General features: G+C 36.1%; 1 protein-coding gene across 1 annotated transcript in view; it reads left to right on the forward strand.

The window, feature by feature from the left end:
• CXADR (CXADR Ig-like cell adhesion molecule) overlaps positions 1-14550 on the forward strand; it is a 41330-nt gene extending 26780 nt beyond the window's left edge. The window contains exons 3-7 of the mRNA XM_072614736.1: positions 1240-1444; positions 4086-4241; positions 8893-9015; positions 9539-9677; positions 10660-14550. Coding sequence (XP_072470837.1) covers positions 1240-1444; positions 4086-4241; positions 8893-9015; positions 9539-9677; positions 10660-10924 — 888 coding nt within the window. The 3' untranslated portion in view covers positions 10925-14550. The remainder of the gene's footprint in view (positions 1-1239; positions 1445-4085; positions 4242-8892; positions 9016-9538; positions 9678-10659) is intronic.
• Positions 14551-18302: the final 3752 nt, after the last annotated feature.

Genomic DNA, 18302 nt, shown 5'->3' on the forward strand with positions numbered 1-18302 from the left:
CATGCCCTCTAACAGGTGTCTGTCTCTTAGGGTTTTATCCTGTCTTCTTTTCTTACTCTATACTAGTAACTTCTTTTGGTAATGTCATCAGCTTCCATTGATTTAATTGCCATCTTTATGCTGATGATTCTCTCCAATCTACCTTTCTTGCCCCAATCTGTCTGCTGACTTCCAATGTCCAATCTCCAACTGCCTTTTAGATATCTTGACCTGAATAAGCCAGTTAAACTCATTATGTCTGAACAGAAGTCATTATCTTTTCTCCCAAACCCTTCCCCCATTCTGCTTTCCGTATTACTTACTGTAGATGTTAGCTTATCCTCCTGTCCCTGAGATTGCAAAAAACTAAGAGTCATCCTTGACCAGTCAATCTATCCCTCCTGTGTCCAATCTGTTGTCAAGGCCTGTCGATTTCACTTTTGTAATATCTCTTTAAATGCCCCCTTTTTTCTGCCATCACCACTCTAGTGCAGACCCTCATCATTATGAGCCTGGATTGTTAAGTCCCAAATAAAATCCCACCTGCTACAGGAAGCCTTCCCCAATCCCTATTAATTCCAGTGCCTTCCCTTTGTTAATTATTCCCTATAGATTCTATGTATAGATGGCTTTGTATATATTTGTTTACAGGTTGTCTCCCTCATTAGATTTTAATCTCCTGTAGGGCAGGAATTCTCATTTGCCTCTTTGTGAATCCCCTGTGCTTAGCACAGTGCCTGGTACTTAATAAATGTTTATTGAGTTAAATTGAATACAAACCCTGAAATGGATGGTTGGCGCTTGCTTATTTATTGAAGAAAAAGTAGATTCCCCCATGTCCCTTTTGAATTACAGTGAAAGAGAACTCAATTTGTAAACTCATTTGAGTCTTGGCCCTTCACTTTCCTAGTTGACTGACTTTAGTTAAGTCACTTTACCAGCCTGACCCTCAGTTGCTTGACTTTTAAAATAAAGTTTAGTGCAGTTGAACACTAATGTGTCTTCTAACTCTAAATCTGTCTTCCTATGATCTAAATAATTCCATCATTTTTATATTTATAAACTTTAACATGCTTTTATTTTAATTTATTTTTAAATTTGATGTTCCCATTTTAGCATATTCCAGAAGAAGTAATAGTAGATTTTCCATGCTACCGTAATTCTTTTTTTTCTTTTTTTTAATGGTATATGTACTTTACTGTAAAACTGGTATTTTGGCCAATTTGATATTCAATTGTTATTTTTCCCCTTTTGTTTTAGATAATTTTATATTCTGGAGGCAACATTTATGATATGTACTCTGAAGATCTAAAAGGACGAGTTTATTTTACAAGCAATGATCCCAGATTAGGTGATGCATCAATAAATATAACAAATTTACGATTATCAGATAAGGGTACATACCAGTGCAAAGTGAAAAAACTTCCTGGCGTTGGAAACAAAAAGATGGAGCTTTCTGTGCTTTGTAAGTTTTTTTTAGATCTGTTAAAGTAATGATAGATAATTTTAACCATTTTAAAGCTTTCCTTTTTGTGTGATATTCTGAATGTGCAAGTCCCTATTTCCAGAATGCTTAAAATTAAAATGACTGAAAGCATAAGGTTTCTTTTAGGGAGGTAAGGAGGATGGAAAAGACATCTGATTTATGGAGTGCATGGGGTGTCTTAAAAATGAGTGACTTTTGCCTTAAATAGCACCTGCATGATTTCTATGTGTTTTGGCAAAGGAATAAGATGGCCCTCATTTCACCCATGAGCAAGCTAGGCTTAAACAATATGAGAATTACCAGAAGAGCAGGCTGGTTTTAGAAGAGACAGAGGAACAAGAAACCAAATTGCCAACTTTCCTGCATTGTGGCAAAAGTCAGGGAGTTCCAGTAAAAACATCTACTCATCTACTTCTGCTTCATTGACTGCACTAAAGCCTTTAACTGTATGGAACACAATAAATGTAGCAAGTTCTCAATGAGATGGGAGTACCAGATTATCTTATTTTTCTCTTGAGACAAAGAATTAACAGTTAGAACTGAACATGGAACAATTAATTTATTCAGATGGAGAAAGGAAGCTGTGTATTGTCACCTTATTTAACTTATGTGCAGGGTACCTCGTGTGAACCAGCCTGGGCAAATCAAAAGCCAGGATTAGGGTTACCAGGGAAAATACCAACCATCTCAGATATGCAGACAATTCCATTCTGGTAAAAAGTGAAGAAGAATTAACAAGCCTCTCTGGATGGGGGTGAAAGAGGAGAGTATAAAATCTGTCTTGAAGCTTAACATCAGAAAACCTAAACTGGTTCCATCACTTCCTGGCAAAAAGAGGGAGAAGAAATGGAAGGCATGTGAGATTTTATATTCTTGGGCTCAGAGATCACTGCAGACAGTGACTGCAGCCATGAAATTAAAAGATGTTTCTTGGGAGGAAAACTATGGCCAATCTGGACAGTATACTACAAAACAGAGAAATCACTTTGCTAACAAAGATCTGTGTGGTCAAAGGCATGGTTTTTCAGTAGCAATGTATGGCTGAGAGAGCTGCACCATAAAGCAAGCTGAGCACCACAGAAACTGATGCTTTTGAATTGTGGTGCTAGAGAAGACTTTTGAGAGACTCTTGGACAGCAAAGAGATCAACTTCGTACTTAAAGAAATTCAGACTACTCATTGGAAGGACAGATACTGAAACCAAAGCTTAAATACATAACAAGACAGAACTCATTGGAAAAGACCCTGATGTTGGGAAGGATTGAAGACAAAAGGAAAAGAGGATGGCAGAAGATAAAATGGTTAGATAGTATTATGGAAAAAATGAACATTAACCCAAACAGATGTTGGGAGATGGTGAAGGATAGATAGAGTCGGAGGTCATGAAAAGTCAGGTACAATTGAACAATAACAAAGATGAGTTTCTATGGTGAAGGCTGCAAGGACTGCTCCAAAGGTAATATGGTATAATGAAAAGAGACCAATAGGAGATCTAGGAGAATAAGATTCTAGTCGAGTCTCCTACTAACCAACTAGCTGTGAGACCTTGGGGAAAATTCCCTAGTCTACATGGACCTCCATTTCCTAGAAGATACAGAGCTATTCTAGATAATATCTGAGAGATTATAGAACTTGAGATTCAAAATTAGAAGTGCACTTCTACCATTTTATCATTTTGTGGTGATTTGTGGAACAGGTCTTAATTAACCTGAAAATGTGGGTGCCCTGTCTTTTTTCTTCAAAGCCGTCAGGTACAGGATTTTACATTGATAGGTATTAGAAGAGTGAAATGTGAGTAAGCGTGAATAAGATGTGCTTAGTGAAAGGTTCTAATGTAGAATTTCATGAGCATTTCTCTGTTGTAATAATTTGTTCTGGGGAAAGTTTCTGACAAAATTACATATCTACCATCCTGTAGAAACTCAGCCATCTGGTTGTTTACTTTTGATACTAATTGGCTTTTATCCTTATTCTCTTATGTATTTAGAAAGTGATTTTTCATTTACTTGGAAAGATTAGCTCGCAGAAAAGTAAGAGGGACAAAACAGTTTTTTATAAGAGGCAGGTGGTCAACTTTATGGATTTTTTTTTTTTTTAGCATTATGATGGATATCCCAGGACACCTAAATTCTCCTCTAATCAGTGAAATGGATGTTGAATTTAGGGTAATAAAATATAAAAGGACATACCCACCTATGCTTTTGGAGGGGCAGGGGAAAATAGCTCTCAAGGCAACTTGGTGAGCTAAAATGGTTATTTGTCTTCCATTTGCCTTCAGCACCATCATGGAGCTTTGAGAGAAACTTTGTAGGACACCAGAGTCTTAAATGACAACAGGTCCAAAGTATTTCCTGCTCTGTTCTTTTTTCACTGAATAGCAAAAATGGAATTAAGCTAAGGAAAATCTTTTGGAATAAGTAATAAATGGTTATGTAGATGTAGATACATTCTGAAATTTTTAATATATTTCTTTAAAGTGTGTGTGTGTGTGTGTGTGTGTGTGTGTGTGTGTGTGTGTGTGTGTGTGTGTGTGAAGTGCACACTGAAAAATACTCTTGGGTAAAAGGAGAGTATTAAATAAAATTAATTAATTAATGAAATGACTCAATTTCTTTTTCAGATAAGCCTTCGGGAACAAGATGCTATGTTGATGGATCATCAGAGATTGGCAGTGACTTTAAAATAAGATGTGAATCAAAAGAAGGCTCACTTCCTTTATACTATGAATGGCAAAGATTGCCCAGCACAGAAAAATTTCCTGCTATGTCATTTTCAGGTATTGTTAATGTTATAATTTATGTATTTATGTTTTAGAGTACAGACTGTGTCTATTTTAACATTTGTTTGGCTAAAAATTTTGCTTTTTTTAAGGACGCTTACATTCTCTATTTATGAAATAAGAGACTGGTTCAGACAAAATATTAACAACTGAATAACAGATCACCTGTTAACAGTCATTGTGGGTTGTTTTTTTAGTTTTGAATTGCAAATTGTCTCCCTCCTTCCGTGATATGGTAGGCAATCTAATATAGGCAGTACATGTGCAGTCACATAAAACATTTCCATATTAATAATTTTGCACAAAAAGACAAAAAGAAAGTGAAAAATTGCATGCTTCAGTCTGTATTCAAACAGCATCAGTTCTTTCTCTGGTGGCAGATAGCATTTTTCATCATAAATCCTTTGAGATTATCTTGGAACAGATGTATTTATGATGAAAAGAACATTAAATTTTGCCTCTAGAATTTGAGTCTACTTCTTAGTTAAAAGCCTGTTCGTATCATCTTAGGTAAGTCACTAAATTTTGTCTTTTTCACTGAATTTGAATTCCCTCATTTTTCAAATGGTTACGAGACAAAAATAAGAATATGCCGTCAACATTACAGAGTTATTTTAAAGATATTATATTACAAAAAAATACGCTGTGAATGCATTATGCTCGTATATTATTAAAATAGTGTGAAAGTTGACAATTCAAGATTTAAACTTCAAAAGCATTGATAATCTGAGATTTATTATTTTTACTGATTACGCACATTTTGGTCACAAAAAGAGATAGTCCGGAATTCCTATCTTAATGATACCCAAGAAAAGCCACTACGCTCAGATTCAACCAAATGGACGTGCCCTCCCAACTGTTGTCATTCTTAAAGACGTTGTTTTCATTTCTTTCTTTTTTCAGTTCTGCCTTGGCATGAGGTTTACTGCCCCACTTACTTCCAACCTCAGTGTATTCCACTCCTTATTTTTTACCTTGATATTCATTGATTTTCAAGGCTGAGGTCTGTAGTGCTAGGAATCATGGGAAAGTAAGAGGATGGCTTCCATTGTCCTTGGTTTCCACAGTAGTATGTATAGCCCCTCTCCCTTTTTGCCTATTCCACCAATCTTTAAGAAGCTCATTGAAACGTACATGAAGTTTGTATCTGGTTGTTTAAATATTTGTTGCGGAGTAGATGGGAGGAAAATGTTTATCTCATACTTCATTAATAATAATTAATTAGAAAACCTCAAGGATTGTATGCTTCTTTCACAGGCAAAATAATAGAAAAGAAAACCTGTTCTTTTTTAAAATGTTATTGATGTCTTTTCTTTTTACATCATCTTTCCCACACAGCCATTACTTAAAACAATGAGTAAAAAAGGAAAAGGGGAAAAAAGAGGTTGAAAGGGAAAGAATCAGCAAAGTCTATGACAGTATAAACCTATGCAAGTAGACTCTATAGCCTCTCATATGTGCAAAGAAGGTACATTCCTAACATTACTAAGTTTTCTTTCTTTTTTTTCCTTTGCATTTGCATGACCTCCAGTCATACATAGTCATTGTGTGTATTTTCCTTTTTCTGCTGACTTCACTTTGCATCTTTCATATAAGTCCCCCATGTTTCTCTGAATTCCATATTCATCATTTCTTATTAGCTTAATAATACTGAAATATATTCATGTACCACAGTTTGTTATTGGAGCAGCTAGGTGGAATAATGGATAAATCACCAGACCTGGAGTCAGGAAGGCTCAGATCTGGCCTCAGACACTTACTAGGTAGGTGACCTTGGGAAAGTCACTTAACCCTATTTACCTTGATTTCCTCATCATTAAAATGAGCTGGAGAAGGAAATGGCAAACCACTCCAGTTATCTCTGCCAAGAAAACTCCAAATTGGATCAAGAAGAGTTGGACACAACCAAAAACAAGTGAACAGTAACCACCATTTGTTTAGCCATTCCCCAGTCAATGGACATCTTTGTTTCTAGTTGTTTGTTACCACAAAAGGTTTTACTATGAATATTTTGATATATATGGCATCTTTCTGTCAGTAACAACCATAATAACAGCAGTCACATCTAGTAAGCACTTTAAAGTTTGCAAAGTCCTTTATTATCTCACTTTATCTTCACAACCCTGGGGAGTAGGTCTATAATTATCTCATTTTATAGATGAGGAAACTGAGGCAGACACAGACCAAATGACTTGCCCAGGGTTACACAGCTAGTAAATGTCAGGCTAGGTGTGAGCCTTGATCATCCTGACTCCAGACCCAGCACTTTCTGCTACTTTTCCAATTCTTTGACCTCTTCTGTAATATATACCTAGCAGTCATAATCTCTCAGACAAAGGGTGTATGGTGATTTTTTTTTTTCTTCCTCTTTTTTTTTTTTTGAATTCAAATTGTTTTCAAAATGGTTGGACCAATCCTCAGCTTCACCAATAGTGCATTAGTGTTTTTTGACATTAACAATGGTCATCTTTTTTCCTTTTCGGGGGGTGGAGGGTTTGGTTTTTTGGCTATGGTTATCTTTGGCAATGTAATAGGTATGAGATAAAATATGAGATTTATTTTGGTTTTCAATCATTATTGTTAGTGATATAGTAGTTTTCTATATGGTTGTTAGTTTATTTTTCTGTTGTTGTGTGTTTTTTTTTCTGAGACTAGATCTCCCTATCTCATTTATGATGGACGGACAGTGCCCAGCCATGGGCTCGATCACCATTACTTTTCATCATGGGAGCTCGGAAATGTTCTGTTTCCAACTATTTGTCTCACCCTAGCCTGGTGCACCCTTTCCTCCAGCCCCATTCATGGTGTCTTACCATTGGTTGCTGGACTTAGTGCTGACATCCAATTGGCTTAGCCTACTGTAGCTCAGAATTCCCGAGATTAAGAGATCCACAAGCCTTGATGTACTAGCCTTAGCCTCCCTGATAGTAGGAGTTACAAGCATGAACCACCATTCCTAGCCTTGTTAATAGTTTGTCATTTTTATGAGAATTATCTGTTCATGCTCCTTAGAACATTTAACAGTCAATCATTCAACAAGCATTCATTGGAGTAGGGAGAGACTTTGAGGCAGAGAGACCCACTGGCAGACTATTCTCCTTTGAATCACTGAAATTATTATGAAGTTAGTCCCTCATTTTGGGAGAAAGAGAGAGGGAGGGAGACTGACTGACTGGAAGTTTTAGTTTTTGGATGAGGTGATATCTTGCACTGGTTTCCTGGGTTCCTTTGTTGACCCTTCCTGGAGTTACCTCCCTAGGTCTTTGAGGTCCTCATTGGTGCCTCAAGACAGAGGGCTTGTTATCTTACAGCTCTTAGCCTCAGAGGTCCTGTTTGAGAATTGGCAACCCCTCATTTGTAAGTGATTGCTGAGACTACTGAGACTTGCTCCAGGGCTTTCAAAGCACCTTGGGATTTTCTCAAGGAATTCTCTTTGAACAAACCTTGCAATGTACACCTATCCTTGCTCTCTGTTTGGACTTGAAGGCTACCCTACACCAGTACCTTTTTTTTTTTTTTTTTGCTGATGAGCCCCCCTTTCTTTCCTATTATACATGAGCTTCAGGTTGTCCTCTTAAGCATCTCTGGAATGGAACTGCTCTCGTTTCTTGATGATTATTCAGTCTGGTGCACATTTTAAGGTTTTGCTGAACTAGTTACATGGGAGGTAGGCAATCAGCCTCTATATGATTGTTGATAGCTTGTATTTCTCATTGGAAAAACACCATTTTCATCAAATGGTAAACTTCCTTTTACCATTTATCTCTTGGGGAAATTGTTCCTTATTCTTAAATATTTATATCAATTTCTTCTATATACAGTTATCCCTTCCACATCCAAGGGGTCAGGGGCACAGTGCCCCTGTGATCTGGAAAATCCACATGAAATTTTTTTTGGTTCTTCCTATCAGAGGAAGAATCTGTATTATTGTGGTATTAAATGATAAAATATGTTGATATTATACAATACTATATATGTATTTTATGCATTTCTAAAACTTTTCTGTGTTGTCTGCTGGCCTTTTTGTGTCATCTGCAGCTTCCACAAAACTCCCCTCAAATTTCCTTTTATTTTCTTATGCTGACTCAAATATATATTGAAGCCATGATGGGAAAAGTTGCAATGTGGAAGGGATAATTGCATCTTGAATATCAGATAAGAAGGAAGAGTGGTGCGGTGGAAAGAGCTTCCCTTAACACCTGTGGCTTTTGGCAAGCAATTTAACTTTTTTGGACCTTCGTTTCTTCATCTGTAAGAAGAGGCTTCTACTTGCAACTTCACATCTATGATACTGTTACTTATCAGAAAAATCTATTGCAAATATTTTTCCACTCTCTAATGATTTCCTTTCTACCTCTAAGTGCATTGATTTTCTTGGTGCACAAACCTTTCAACTTTATGTAATCAAGTTATCTTTTTTATCTTTCATGACTATTTTTATGCCTCATAAGAATTCTCTCCCATTAATGGATGTGAATGTTTTCTTTTCCTTTCTCCACTAATCTTTTTTAAAAAAATTATATGGCCTTTTATAGTTAGGTCTTTTAACTTTAATGCAGCTTTGGACAATATACAGCCTTCTTTCCCAAGTAATAAAGATGTATTTCAAAAATAGCTTAGAAAATAAACTATTTTTTTCTACCCATAGACTTCAACCCATCTATTATTTCTGTACGAAATGCCACTACAGAGTACTCTGGCACATACAGCTGTACAGTTAAAAACAGCGTTGGTGTTGATCATTGCCTTTTGCGGGTGAATGTCGTTCCTCGTAAGTTACATTCCTTATATTTACTTGGGAGGGGGAAATGAGTGTATCACTTCTCCCTTTGATTTTACTACCTTTGCAACTGATCTGTGACCTATAACCTCATAATAACAAGGTTTTGTGTTTCTTTATTTTGAATTTTTTTTAAAAATATTTCTTGGTGTGCCCCTTAATCAAATTGATTTGTTAATTGGAGACTTTAGGGTGGTATGAAGAGGGTAGGAAAAAAGATTTTTTTTTTTTGTTTCTATTAGAGATAATAGAGTTTTATCAGATGACTTTTCCCAGCTTAAAGAGAATATTTTATTAATACATTGTTATTGTGGTGATGTTTTGTTTTGTTTTTTAGTGGAGAGGGCATCCAATTAACTTGTACTCTACTATTAGAATTATGCAAATAATTATTTTAAACGGAAAATATGTGCATAGAAAAATTATGCCAGTTAATCTGCTGGATTGGAAGTCAAATTGCTATTTGTAGTCATTTCAGTCCAGTCCTTACAAAAGGTGTTCTTAATGATCGTAGCTTCAAACACTGCTGGTACAATTGCTGGAGCTGTCATAGGAACCTTGTGTGCCCTATTGCTGGTGGGTCTTCTCATCTTTTGCTGCTGTAAAAAACACAAGGAGGAAAAATATGAAAAAGAAGTTCATCATGATATCAGGTAACCTTGGGAAACAAGCTTTCCCCAAACAAACAATTCCATAATAAAGCTTCTGTAAGAGGTGCAATTAACTACCATGTTAAAATCTTCAATAGTGAATTCCAACATTTTAATCAAGAATTCACTTACTTTAGCTAAATATTAACAAGAAATCTATCACTGAGATCCCTTTCTTCAATTTAGCATCAGAGAATTTAGAATTACAAAAAACTTGAAGGATTATCTAACCCAGTGTCCTCATTTTACAGATGACAGTTATGGAGTGGAATGAATTGGCTAAGGTCACACATGGCTGTTGAGTAGCAGCACATATTTGAACCAAGGTCTACTGATTTTCTTCCCTGAACCTTACACACATATATAGCATATTCTTATGTTAGCTCTGACTGATTTTGACTTATCCATAATTCCTACCCTCCTAAGTGGTAGCAAAATATGCTGTTTTCAAAAACATGTCTTATACCATTAATTTTTGGAATTGTATGTAGACAGGGAGGCTAGTGAATTAGTATAGGTGTATATAATTCCTTCTCAGAAAGACTGAAGGTGGTATAGCGATATAATTTTTATATGACCTGAAAACGTGTTCCTGGTCTAAGGATCAGTAAAGTTAGTATGTTATTTCATTTGTATTGTATTCACATAGCAAATTATTTAACTAAGACCTTTTAATTTTGTCAAATTAAAAGGTTTTTTTGAGCATGGTTTACTGGTTTGAATGTATGACTGCTTACCAAGTTCAAACGTCAGGAGGTCTTAAGAGTTGTGCATTTACTCTTCACTTGCTCAACTAATTGAAGGCAGAAATTCTTATCCTCTAATGGATAAGCTTGCAAATAGAAATATAATTTATGAATTTCCTACTTTATCCCCCAGTAGGGTACGTACTATTATAATATGTCTTAAGATATAGACTAAAGTTTGCATAATTTTAAGCTTATAAAGAAATTTTAAAAGTTTATATCTGGGCTTTCATTTCTAGAGAGGATGTTCCTCCTCCAAAGAGCCGTACATCTACAGCCAGAAGCTACATTGGGAGCAATCATTCATCTCTGGGATCAATGTCTCCTTCCAACATAGAAGGCTATTCCAAAACTCAGTATAACCAAGTACCAACTGAAGACTTTGATCGTACTCCCCAGAACCCGAGCTTCCAACCAACTAAGGTAGCAGCATCTAATCTAAGTAGAATGGGAGCTGTTCCTGTGATGATACCAGCACAAAGCAAAGATGGGTCAATAGTATAGAGCATCTCAAACTTTTGTTTCTTTGGACTTTTTTCTTCTCTGGAAATAGGAAAAAAGCTGCCAACCTAAAAATTGCTTTTGAAGAAATAGCATATTCTAGCTTGAACTAATAAAAAGGTGATCTTCAAGAAACTTTTAATTGACAAAGAGTTTGAATCCTACATCAGACACTTAAAAACTGCGAGCAAGTCATTTAACCTTTTTTTAAGCTTATTTCCTCATCTGTTTCACCTGGTTGTTGTGAGGAACAAATGCTACATTAAGTGCTTTGTGAATTTCTAAGTATTACGTAAATACTAGCTATTATCACAAAGAGATCAGATGGAATCTCCTGGGGGAGGAGAGGTTGAACTGAATTTGCAAACGAAAGCGTATTTCCTTAGGTTCCTTTAGAAACAACTGATTTCATTGATATTTAATGTCTAATATATACACACACACACACACACACACACACACACCAGGAAAAGCAAGATTTACTGTTACTGTTTTCTCAGCCATTTTCTCTAGCAAGCTATAGAAGCCCTACCAAAAATTTAAAGAGAATGTCAAAAATAATTAATTTAAAATTATAAAATTAATATTTCTGGAATCAGTTTGATTGAAGGGTGTATCTTGAAGATCTTACTGGAAGAATGCCGGCTCTGACTAGGTGACCTAGCTGAGTGAGCTCTGTCATCTAATTAATTTGGCGAAATGATTTCTTTAAATGTTTTAACACATGGAAATGCTACAAGAGAGTAGCCAATTGTTTTTTGCTTTTTGGCTATATTTAGCAATAAATCTGGCCGTTTCTACTAGTGCACTGTTCTTTTTTAAAGAAGTCGCATATATGGCAGTGGTTTTTCTTGAAAAGCCACCCACATTATTACCTAGTATACCTCATGTGTTCGGTAACCAACAATTTACCCACAGTGATCAGGCCTGCAGATTAAGGACTGCAGTATGTTAAGGAACATGGTTTGTTGCCACATTGAGCCTTTGAACTAGCTAACCCAAGCTGTTTGGATGAAGTTGTACATGTACATGTACCCTTTTCATTTGGTCGCCTACTTCATTCAAACTGTTTATATGAATAAAATAATTACTGATGTGATTTGTTTTGTAATACAATTATGAAAGAAGCCTACCAGACCTACGTAACGGTTTGTTTTTGTTTTTTTCTGGCACAATTTCCCCCTCTCCCCACCTCAAACCACACCACCACCACCACCACCACCCCCCCCCGAAATATGTACACCTATATTTACCTTATTGAATCAAATTCCTGGGAGAGACATTTTTTTAAAACCTCCAGACAGTTTACTTTCAAAAGGATGAATCTTTTCCTTCTGGAATATTGTAAATAATACTTTACAGCTTGTGTATTATTATCTTGCCAGAAGTAGCTTTGTGTGATACTCCTAGAGAAGTTGAGGTTTAGGAAGATTTAATACTTAAAATTAATTGTTTTTAGCAAACTTAAGGAAGAAAGGATTTTTAACACCAGTATGTTAGAATCAACAGAACTGATTTTATTAGTTTAAAAAAAAAACTTGCTTTTTTTCTTGAAATTTTAATGACTATGCTAGGACTTCAGATCGTTAGCAAGTAGGACCTGCGTTTTATTAACTCCAACACTTTTTCCCATTAGATTTTTCATAAGAACCTTGTTCTTGATAAACTATTTGAGTGCTTTGGTTGTAAATACTATATAGAAATAAATGTTGTAAACCTGGAACTATGTACTGTATCCTGTGAACAACTAAATGGCTGTAATGTTTAACTTTAATTGTTTTTGTATGTATATGGTCTTTACCATACCCTCACACCCTATTAGAGCTAAGAGAAATTTTCATCTGTGCCTTTACAGTAAACTCATATTTATCAAACATTTTTATGCCCATGAACTATCACATGAAAGGTGCTTCTAGAGAGGGGGGTGGGGGGTAGGGTGGAGGTACTGTTTTTTTAAAAGTATATCACTGTGATACCTTTCTACTTTGCTTTTAATACTGCCTTTTTTTACACATCCTTTTTGAGCATTGTTTAAATGTATTGAAGGAATTCATTTTTTGGTGTGTTTTTAATAGCCAAAGCTATTTTCTTATGTTCCTGGCTCCTGTGTTCTTATTTCTTTTGACTTGTAGAAGTTTAGGACTAATAATAAAATTAGTGTAGGAAATTTATTGTGAAACAGTAACTGTAAGATTTAATCCTCCTAAGACTTTCTACTAAGGAGCTGTTTAAACGCTAGAAGTCACCTTTAGGTATAATGTGTGGGTGGTTTTTTGATTTTTCAGCTTACATAAAACACTAAATCTAACCCTGGGGAATTAACCAGAAACCAGCATTCAAAATCTGTAAGAAGCATTCCAGTTGTGTGTTCTTTTTACGATTTTTTTTTTTTAACAAGAGCAGACAGTAGGTTCATGCCTATTGAGTATGGTCATCCGGTTGTCTTATCTTTTGCTACAGTTCTATTCCATAATTCAAATCAGTTTTGTAATTTATAATTGAATCTTAGAGGCAGCTAGGTGGTACAGTGGACAGAGCACTGGCCCTGGAGTCGGGAGGATCTGAGTTCAAATGCGGTCTCAGACACTTGACACTTAGTACCTAGCTGTGTAACCCTGGGCAAATCACTTAACCCCAATTGCTTCACCAATAAACTTAGAATTTGCAAGTGGAAAAATCTGTTCATTTAAAAGAAACTTATCATGTTTGAGAGAAATCTTGTCGGCCAGGAGATCGGTCTCAATATGTGTGGTTTCTCCTTTCACAAGTAACTTATGAAACTTTCTAGATTTCTTTTGTGTTTGCATGGGTGAAAATTTAAAGTATCCTTTGTGAGGTGAATGGTTTTCTTTTTCATTTTGAACTGTGCAGACCACATTTTTAAAAACTATAATGCAGTGTGAATAAAACGCTAAAATTGTATGTAGTTGGTTTATAATGTTAGTCAAAGAATAACTTGTAGCTTGTATGAGTTGGCACAATTTTAACTTTTTCCTATGGTTTATGGAAATGTACATATATCTTCATTGTGTTCATACATAATAAAATGTTTTGGCCAAGTTTTAAATCTAAAAGGAAAAATCTGCAATAAAGCCAACATTCCACAGTAGAATTCATTACAGCAATAACAACAACATAGGTTTATATTTTGCAAGCGTGGAAGAATTATCAATAAATTTATGCTTTTGTTTATACTTAAACTGTCATCTCTAATAATTTGTTAGATTAATTAAATCCAGTAAGTATTGGTTGCACCTTGGCCATTTCTCTCAAAACATTTTTGTTTTGTTTTGGCTAAACACATCCATGAGAAGCATTGTGCTAGGGTAAGAATGTGGTTAAAGTGTATTCAAATGATCTTGTGAAATTTAAATTCTTTGTATTTATTTGTATTCATATGGTTCTAAATCATTCTCCCTTACTATGAATAAAACTGGGAAAAGATTTTGGTACACATCACATTGAGCATATCACAGGAAATAACAATATCTGTCAGGTTTTGCATTAAGTTTGTTTTATTAAGTATTTTAAATAAAGCTTTTGAAATTTGTAATAGTTCCTCTAGTTTTATGTCCAACTTATGTACTTTTGAAATAAAATAATTCAAGAAAGCAGTTTTCTGTCTCAAATTTCAAAGTGTTGTATAGTTTCATTTTGCACATTTTTGTGTTTCCTAAAGTGTCTTGTTCTTGTACGAAATGATGATCTGATTATAAATTGTAGAGTTTGAGGGATTTTGGAGTATATTATCTGCATTTTCCAGGTGAAGAAACTGAGCCCTAGGGAGGGGTTAAGTAGCTTGCCAAAGGTCACACATTAAATATTACTTGATTAATATGAGTATTTAGAGAAAGTTAAGAGGGAAATGGCAAACTACTCCAGTATCTTTGCCAAGAAATGGGCTTACAAAGAGTTGGTCACTACTGAAATGACTGAACAATGACAAAAAAAATGTTCTTCCTAAAATATAGGATCTATAGTATCTGTTAGGGTTCAAGTAAACAGAAAAAAAGAAATAGCTGTCATCATCTTCAGAAGGGCAACAGTAAAAGTAGACTTGTTTCAAAAAGATAAGCAGGGAAACATATTTAAAGGGAACTCAGACAATTAGTACTTAAGATATGTACCAAATTACATAACATTTAAAGGAAATCTTAGGATTCATAGGAAGCAATAGAGAGCAGAACTGCAATAGTTGGAGGTGTCAACAAACGCCTCTCTTACTTAGACAAATCTAATCAAAAGAAAGAAAAGGCAAAGATAAGAATAGAATTTTAAGACAGATGTGGTACATCGCTGATTACTGAATGGGAACAGAAAAAAATTCATATTTTCTCACCTGTGCATGGCACCTTCACAAAAAATGATGTTGTATGACAAGCAAATTCTAAAGCAAAAATCTGAAAGCAACCTTTATAGAACACAATGAAACAAATGTGTTCAACAAAGAGTCTTTGAAGAATGTATTGAAAAAGTAATTGGAAATATCTAACAAAGGACTAGAAACACATGGCTAACATGGAGGGAATGATCATTTTTATGGATGTAATGAAGCACTATTGTGCTATAAAAATGATCAATATAGAAGCAGAAGACTTACATGAATTCATGCATAATGAAATAAGCAGAGTTGAGAAACTATACACAATGATGAAAACAATTTAAGAATAACAATGAAAGTGAGTGCTGCAAAATTATAAAGCTTGATCCCAAAGAAAAGGACAGTTCCTGGCCTTTGCAGAAATGGGAGATCCATGGGTGGTCACTGCTTATAATATCATATTTTTGCAATGTATTGTTTAGTTTTGCTGATTTTTTTCTCATCTCTTTATATTTCTTTTAAAGATTATTAAAGACGACTTTCTGAGATGTGATAGAGATAGGGATATTAGAGTAAATTTAGGTAATATAAAAACAAAGTGTAAAAATCTAATTAAAATAATTAAAGATCAGATAATGATCAAAACTTGAGGGTTGGAAAGGCAAGATCAACCATACTCTTAATACTTGAGGACAAGAGACTCAAGAAGAGTGAGCAATTGACCTGGTTCTTTAAGGGGTCAAATTGGGGAAGGATTCTAGTGATAGCCTGGGAAAGAACTGGGGTTGAGGGATTGAATGTCATGATGTGAAACAAGTTTAGGGTTGCAAGGCAGAGGGAGAGGTGGGAGGACACTAGATTATTATTAGACTTCTCCCTGAGTCAGGAGTCTATGACTTGCATTGGTACTTCTCAGTCTACAGCCTCAGGTTAGATGAAATTCAAGACCTTTCTCTTACCATGTGTTTTCCATTGCTTGCTAAGAGTGACCTCTGGGGGAAGGTGGCAAGTTTCTAGGCTAGCCCAGCATCCTTTTGTGGCAGCACAAGACAGCTCCCATCTCCTGCTGTCAACATGATCCCCCAGCTTGTATGTGAAGAACCTCTGGTACAAAGAGGACCAAACTTCCCTTTGACCTCAGGCATTCCCTTTCCTACTTTCCCTTTTTCCTTGAAGAAAAAAAGAAATTTGAAGAGAGAGACTTCTGCTATGCATATTTGACTTCTACCTCCTGCTATACCAATTTCCTATCAAATATCCATCCCTTGCAAGGAAGAGGAATAGTGGAATGGGGATTCTCCTCTGACAACCAGACCATGTTCCTTCCATCTACTGCTATCTTTCTCCAGTCCAAACTACAGTCTGCCCCAGAAAGAGGAGTGGTATCTTTAACTCAGTGATGAACATTTTCACACCTGGTCATAGCTTACACACCTCAGTGATTCTAAACCTGCGATAGGTCACCCTCCAAAACCTACTACACATTCCTCACAACCCAGTTCTTTATTTCTATCCTCCTGGACACTCCCAACCCAAGTTCCAATGAAACAGCACCCTCCCCATCCACTGTGCCCTCTGGAATGCCTGTTCCATAGAGAACAAACTTCCCCTTCATCCTAAATATTTTCCTCTCCCACTTCTATCTTCTAATTCTTATTGAAACATGGCTCCCCCTCTATGTCACAATACCTTCACTTATTCCACTCATCTCGATGGTCAAGGCAGAGAGAATACTCCCTGTTCCACTTTGCCACTTCCAAGATCTCTCCCTAACTCCATCTTTTAACCTCTCCTCTTTTGAGTTTTATGCTGTTTATCTCTACCACCCTGTTGAAATCCTGTTACCTATTTATCCACAGGCCTCCAAGTCACTCTCTTCCCTTCCTCAATGAGTTCATATATGACTCACAATTTTTCTTTGCTCCCCAACTCTCACTAGAGGACCCCAGGATAAATAATGAGCCTCCCTTAAAAACCCTACCCACTCATTCAGCCTGCATACTTCCCATGACCTACTTCTCCATCTTAGCCATACACAATGATGACATACTCTTCATCTCACCATCACTCACAAATGTAACACCTCTGTGTTCAAGACTTTCAAAATGTTATCTACATGATCTGCTGGCTTCCCATTGCTTCCTCTGCATCTTCTTGTAAAACCCTAGTCTTGATCTACACTGTGACTGCCAATCGTTGAACCCATCAATTTCCTCCCAGACCAGGCTGTGCTAACTCCTCTTTTCCCCATCTTGACCCCTTGGTGAACCAATTCAAACTGTTTTCTCTTGAATTCCTAGCCTCTTTACTATATCATCAAATCACACCCAGCCAAGCTTCTCAGCCTTGGATCACTCCAACTATTTGCTGCCTTCATTTCTGCATAAGTGCTTATTAAAAAGGTTAAGAAAACATAGTCATTCTGACTGAGTTTGCTGCAAATTTGTTATGCAACCTGTATTGTGCCTTCACTGCTACTAGGTAATCTTACTATACCTCCTTCATCAATTCATTATCTCACTTTCCAAAATGGTTCATTCAATTTTTTCATCTCTCCTCAAACATCCCCATGGTTCCCCCTTCCCTCCTCTCTTAGTTGAGAGCCTTGCCTCATGTTTTAAAGAAAAATTGAGGCTATTTCCTTCTTCCTCATCTGTCACTCAGCTGCCGAGCCCACTATGTTGTCATCATACCCATCTCACATAATGTTGTGACATTACTCCTCACTGAGGCTAACCATCTGCCTGTTCAAACAATTGCATTCTGTCTCATCTCCAGCAACAGATTGTCCAGTTTGTCAACTCCACTCTCTCACTTACCTTCGACTTTTCCCTGTTGGTTTATCCTGTATTGCCTGCAAACATGCCCCATCCTCACTATCATCCTATATCTCTTCTGCCTTTTGCAGCTAAATTCCTTGAAAAAGCTGCTTATTGTAGGTACTTCCACTTTCTCACCTCTTATTCTCCTCAACTCATTACAATCTGGCTTCCAACTTCATCATCCTACCAAAACTCTCCAAAGTTACCAAATCCAGTGGCCTTTTCTCAATCCCTGTTC

The sequence above is a fragment of the Notamacropus eugenii genome, chromosome 5, assembly GCF_028372415.1.
Source record: "Notamacropus eugenii isolate mMacEug1 chromosome 5, mMacEug1.pri_v2, whole genome shotgun sequence".
Lineage (NCBI taxonomy): Eukaryota > Metazoa > Chordata > Mammalia > Diprotodontia > Macropodidae > Notamacropus > Notamacropus eugenii.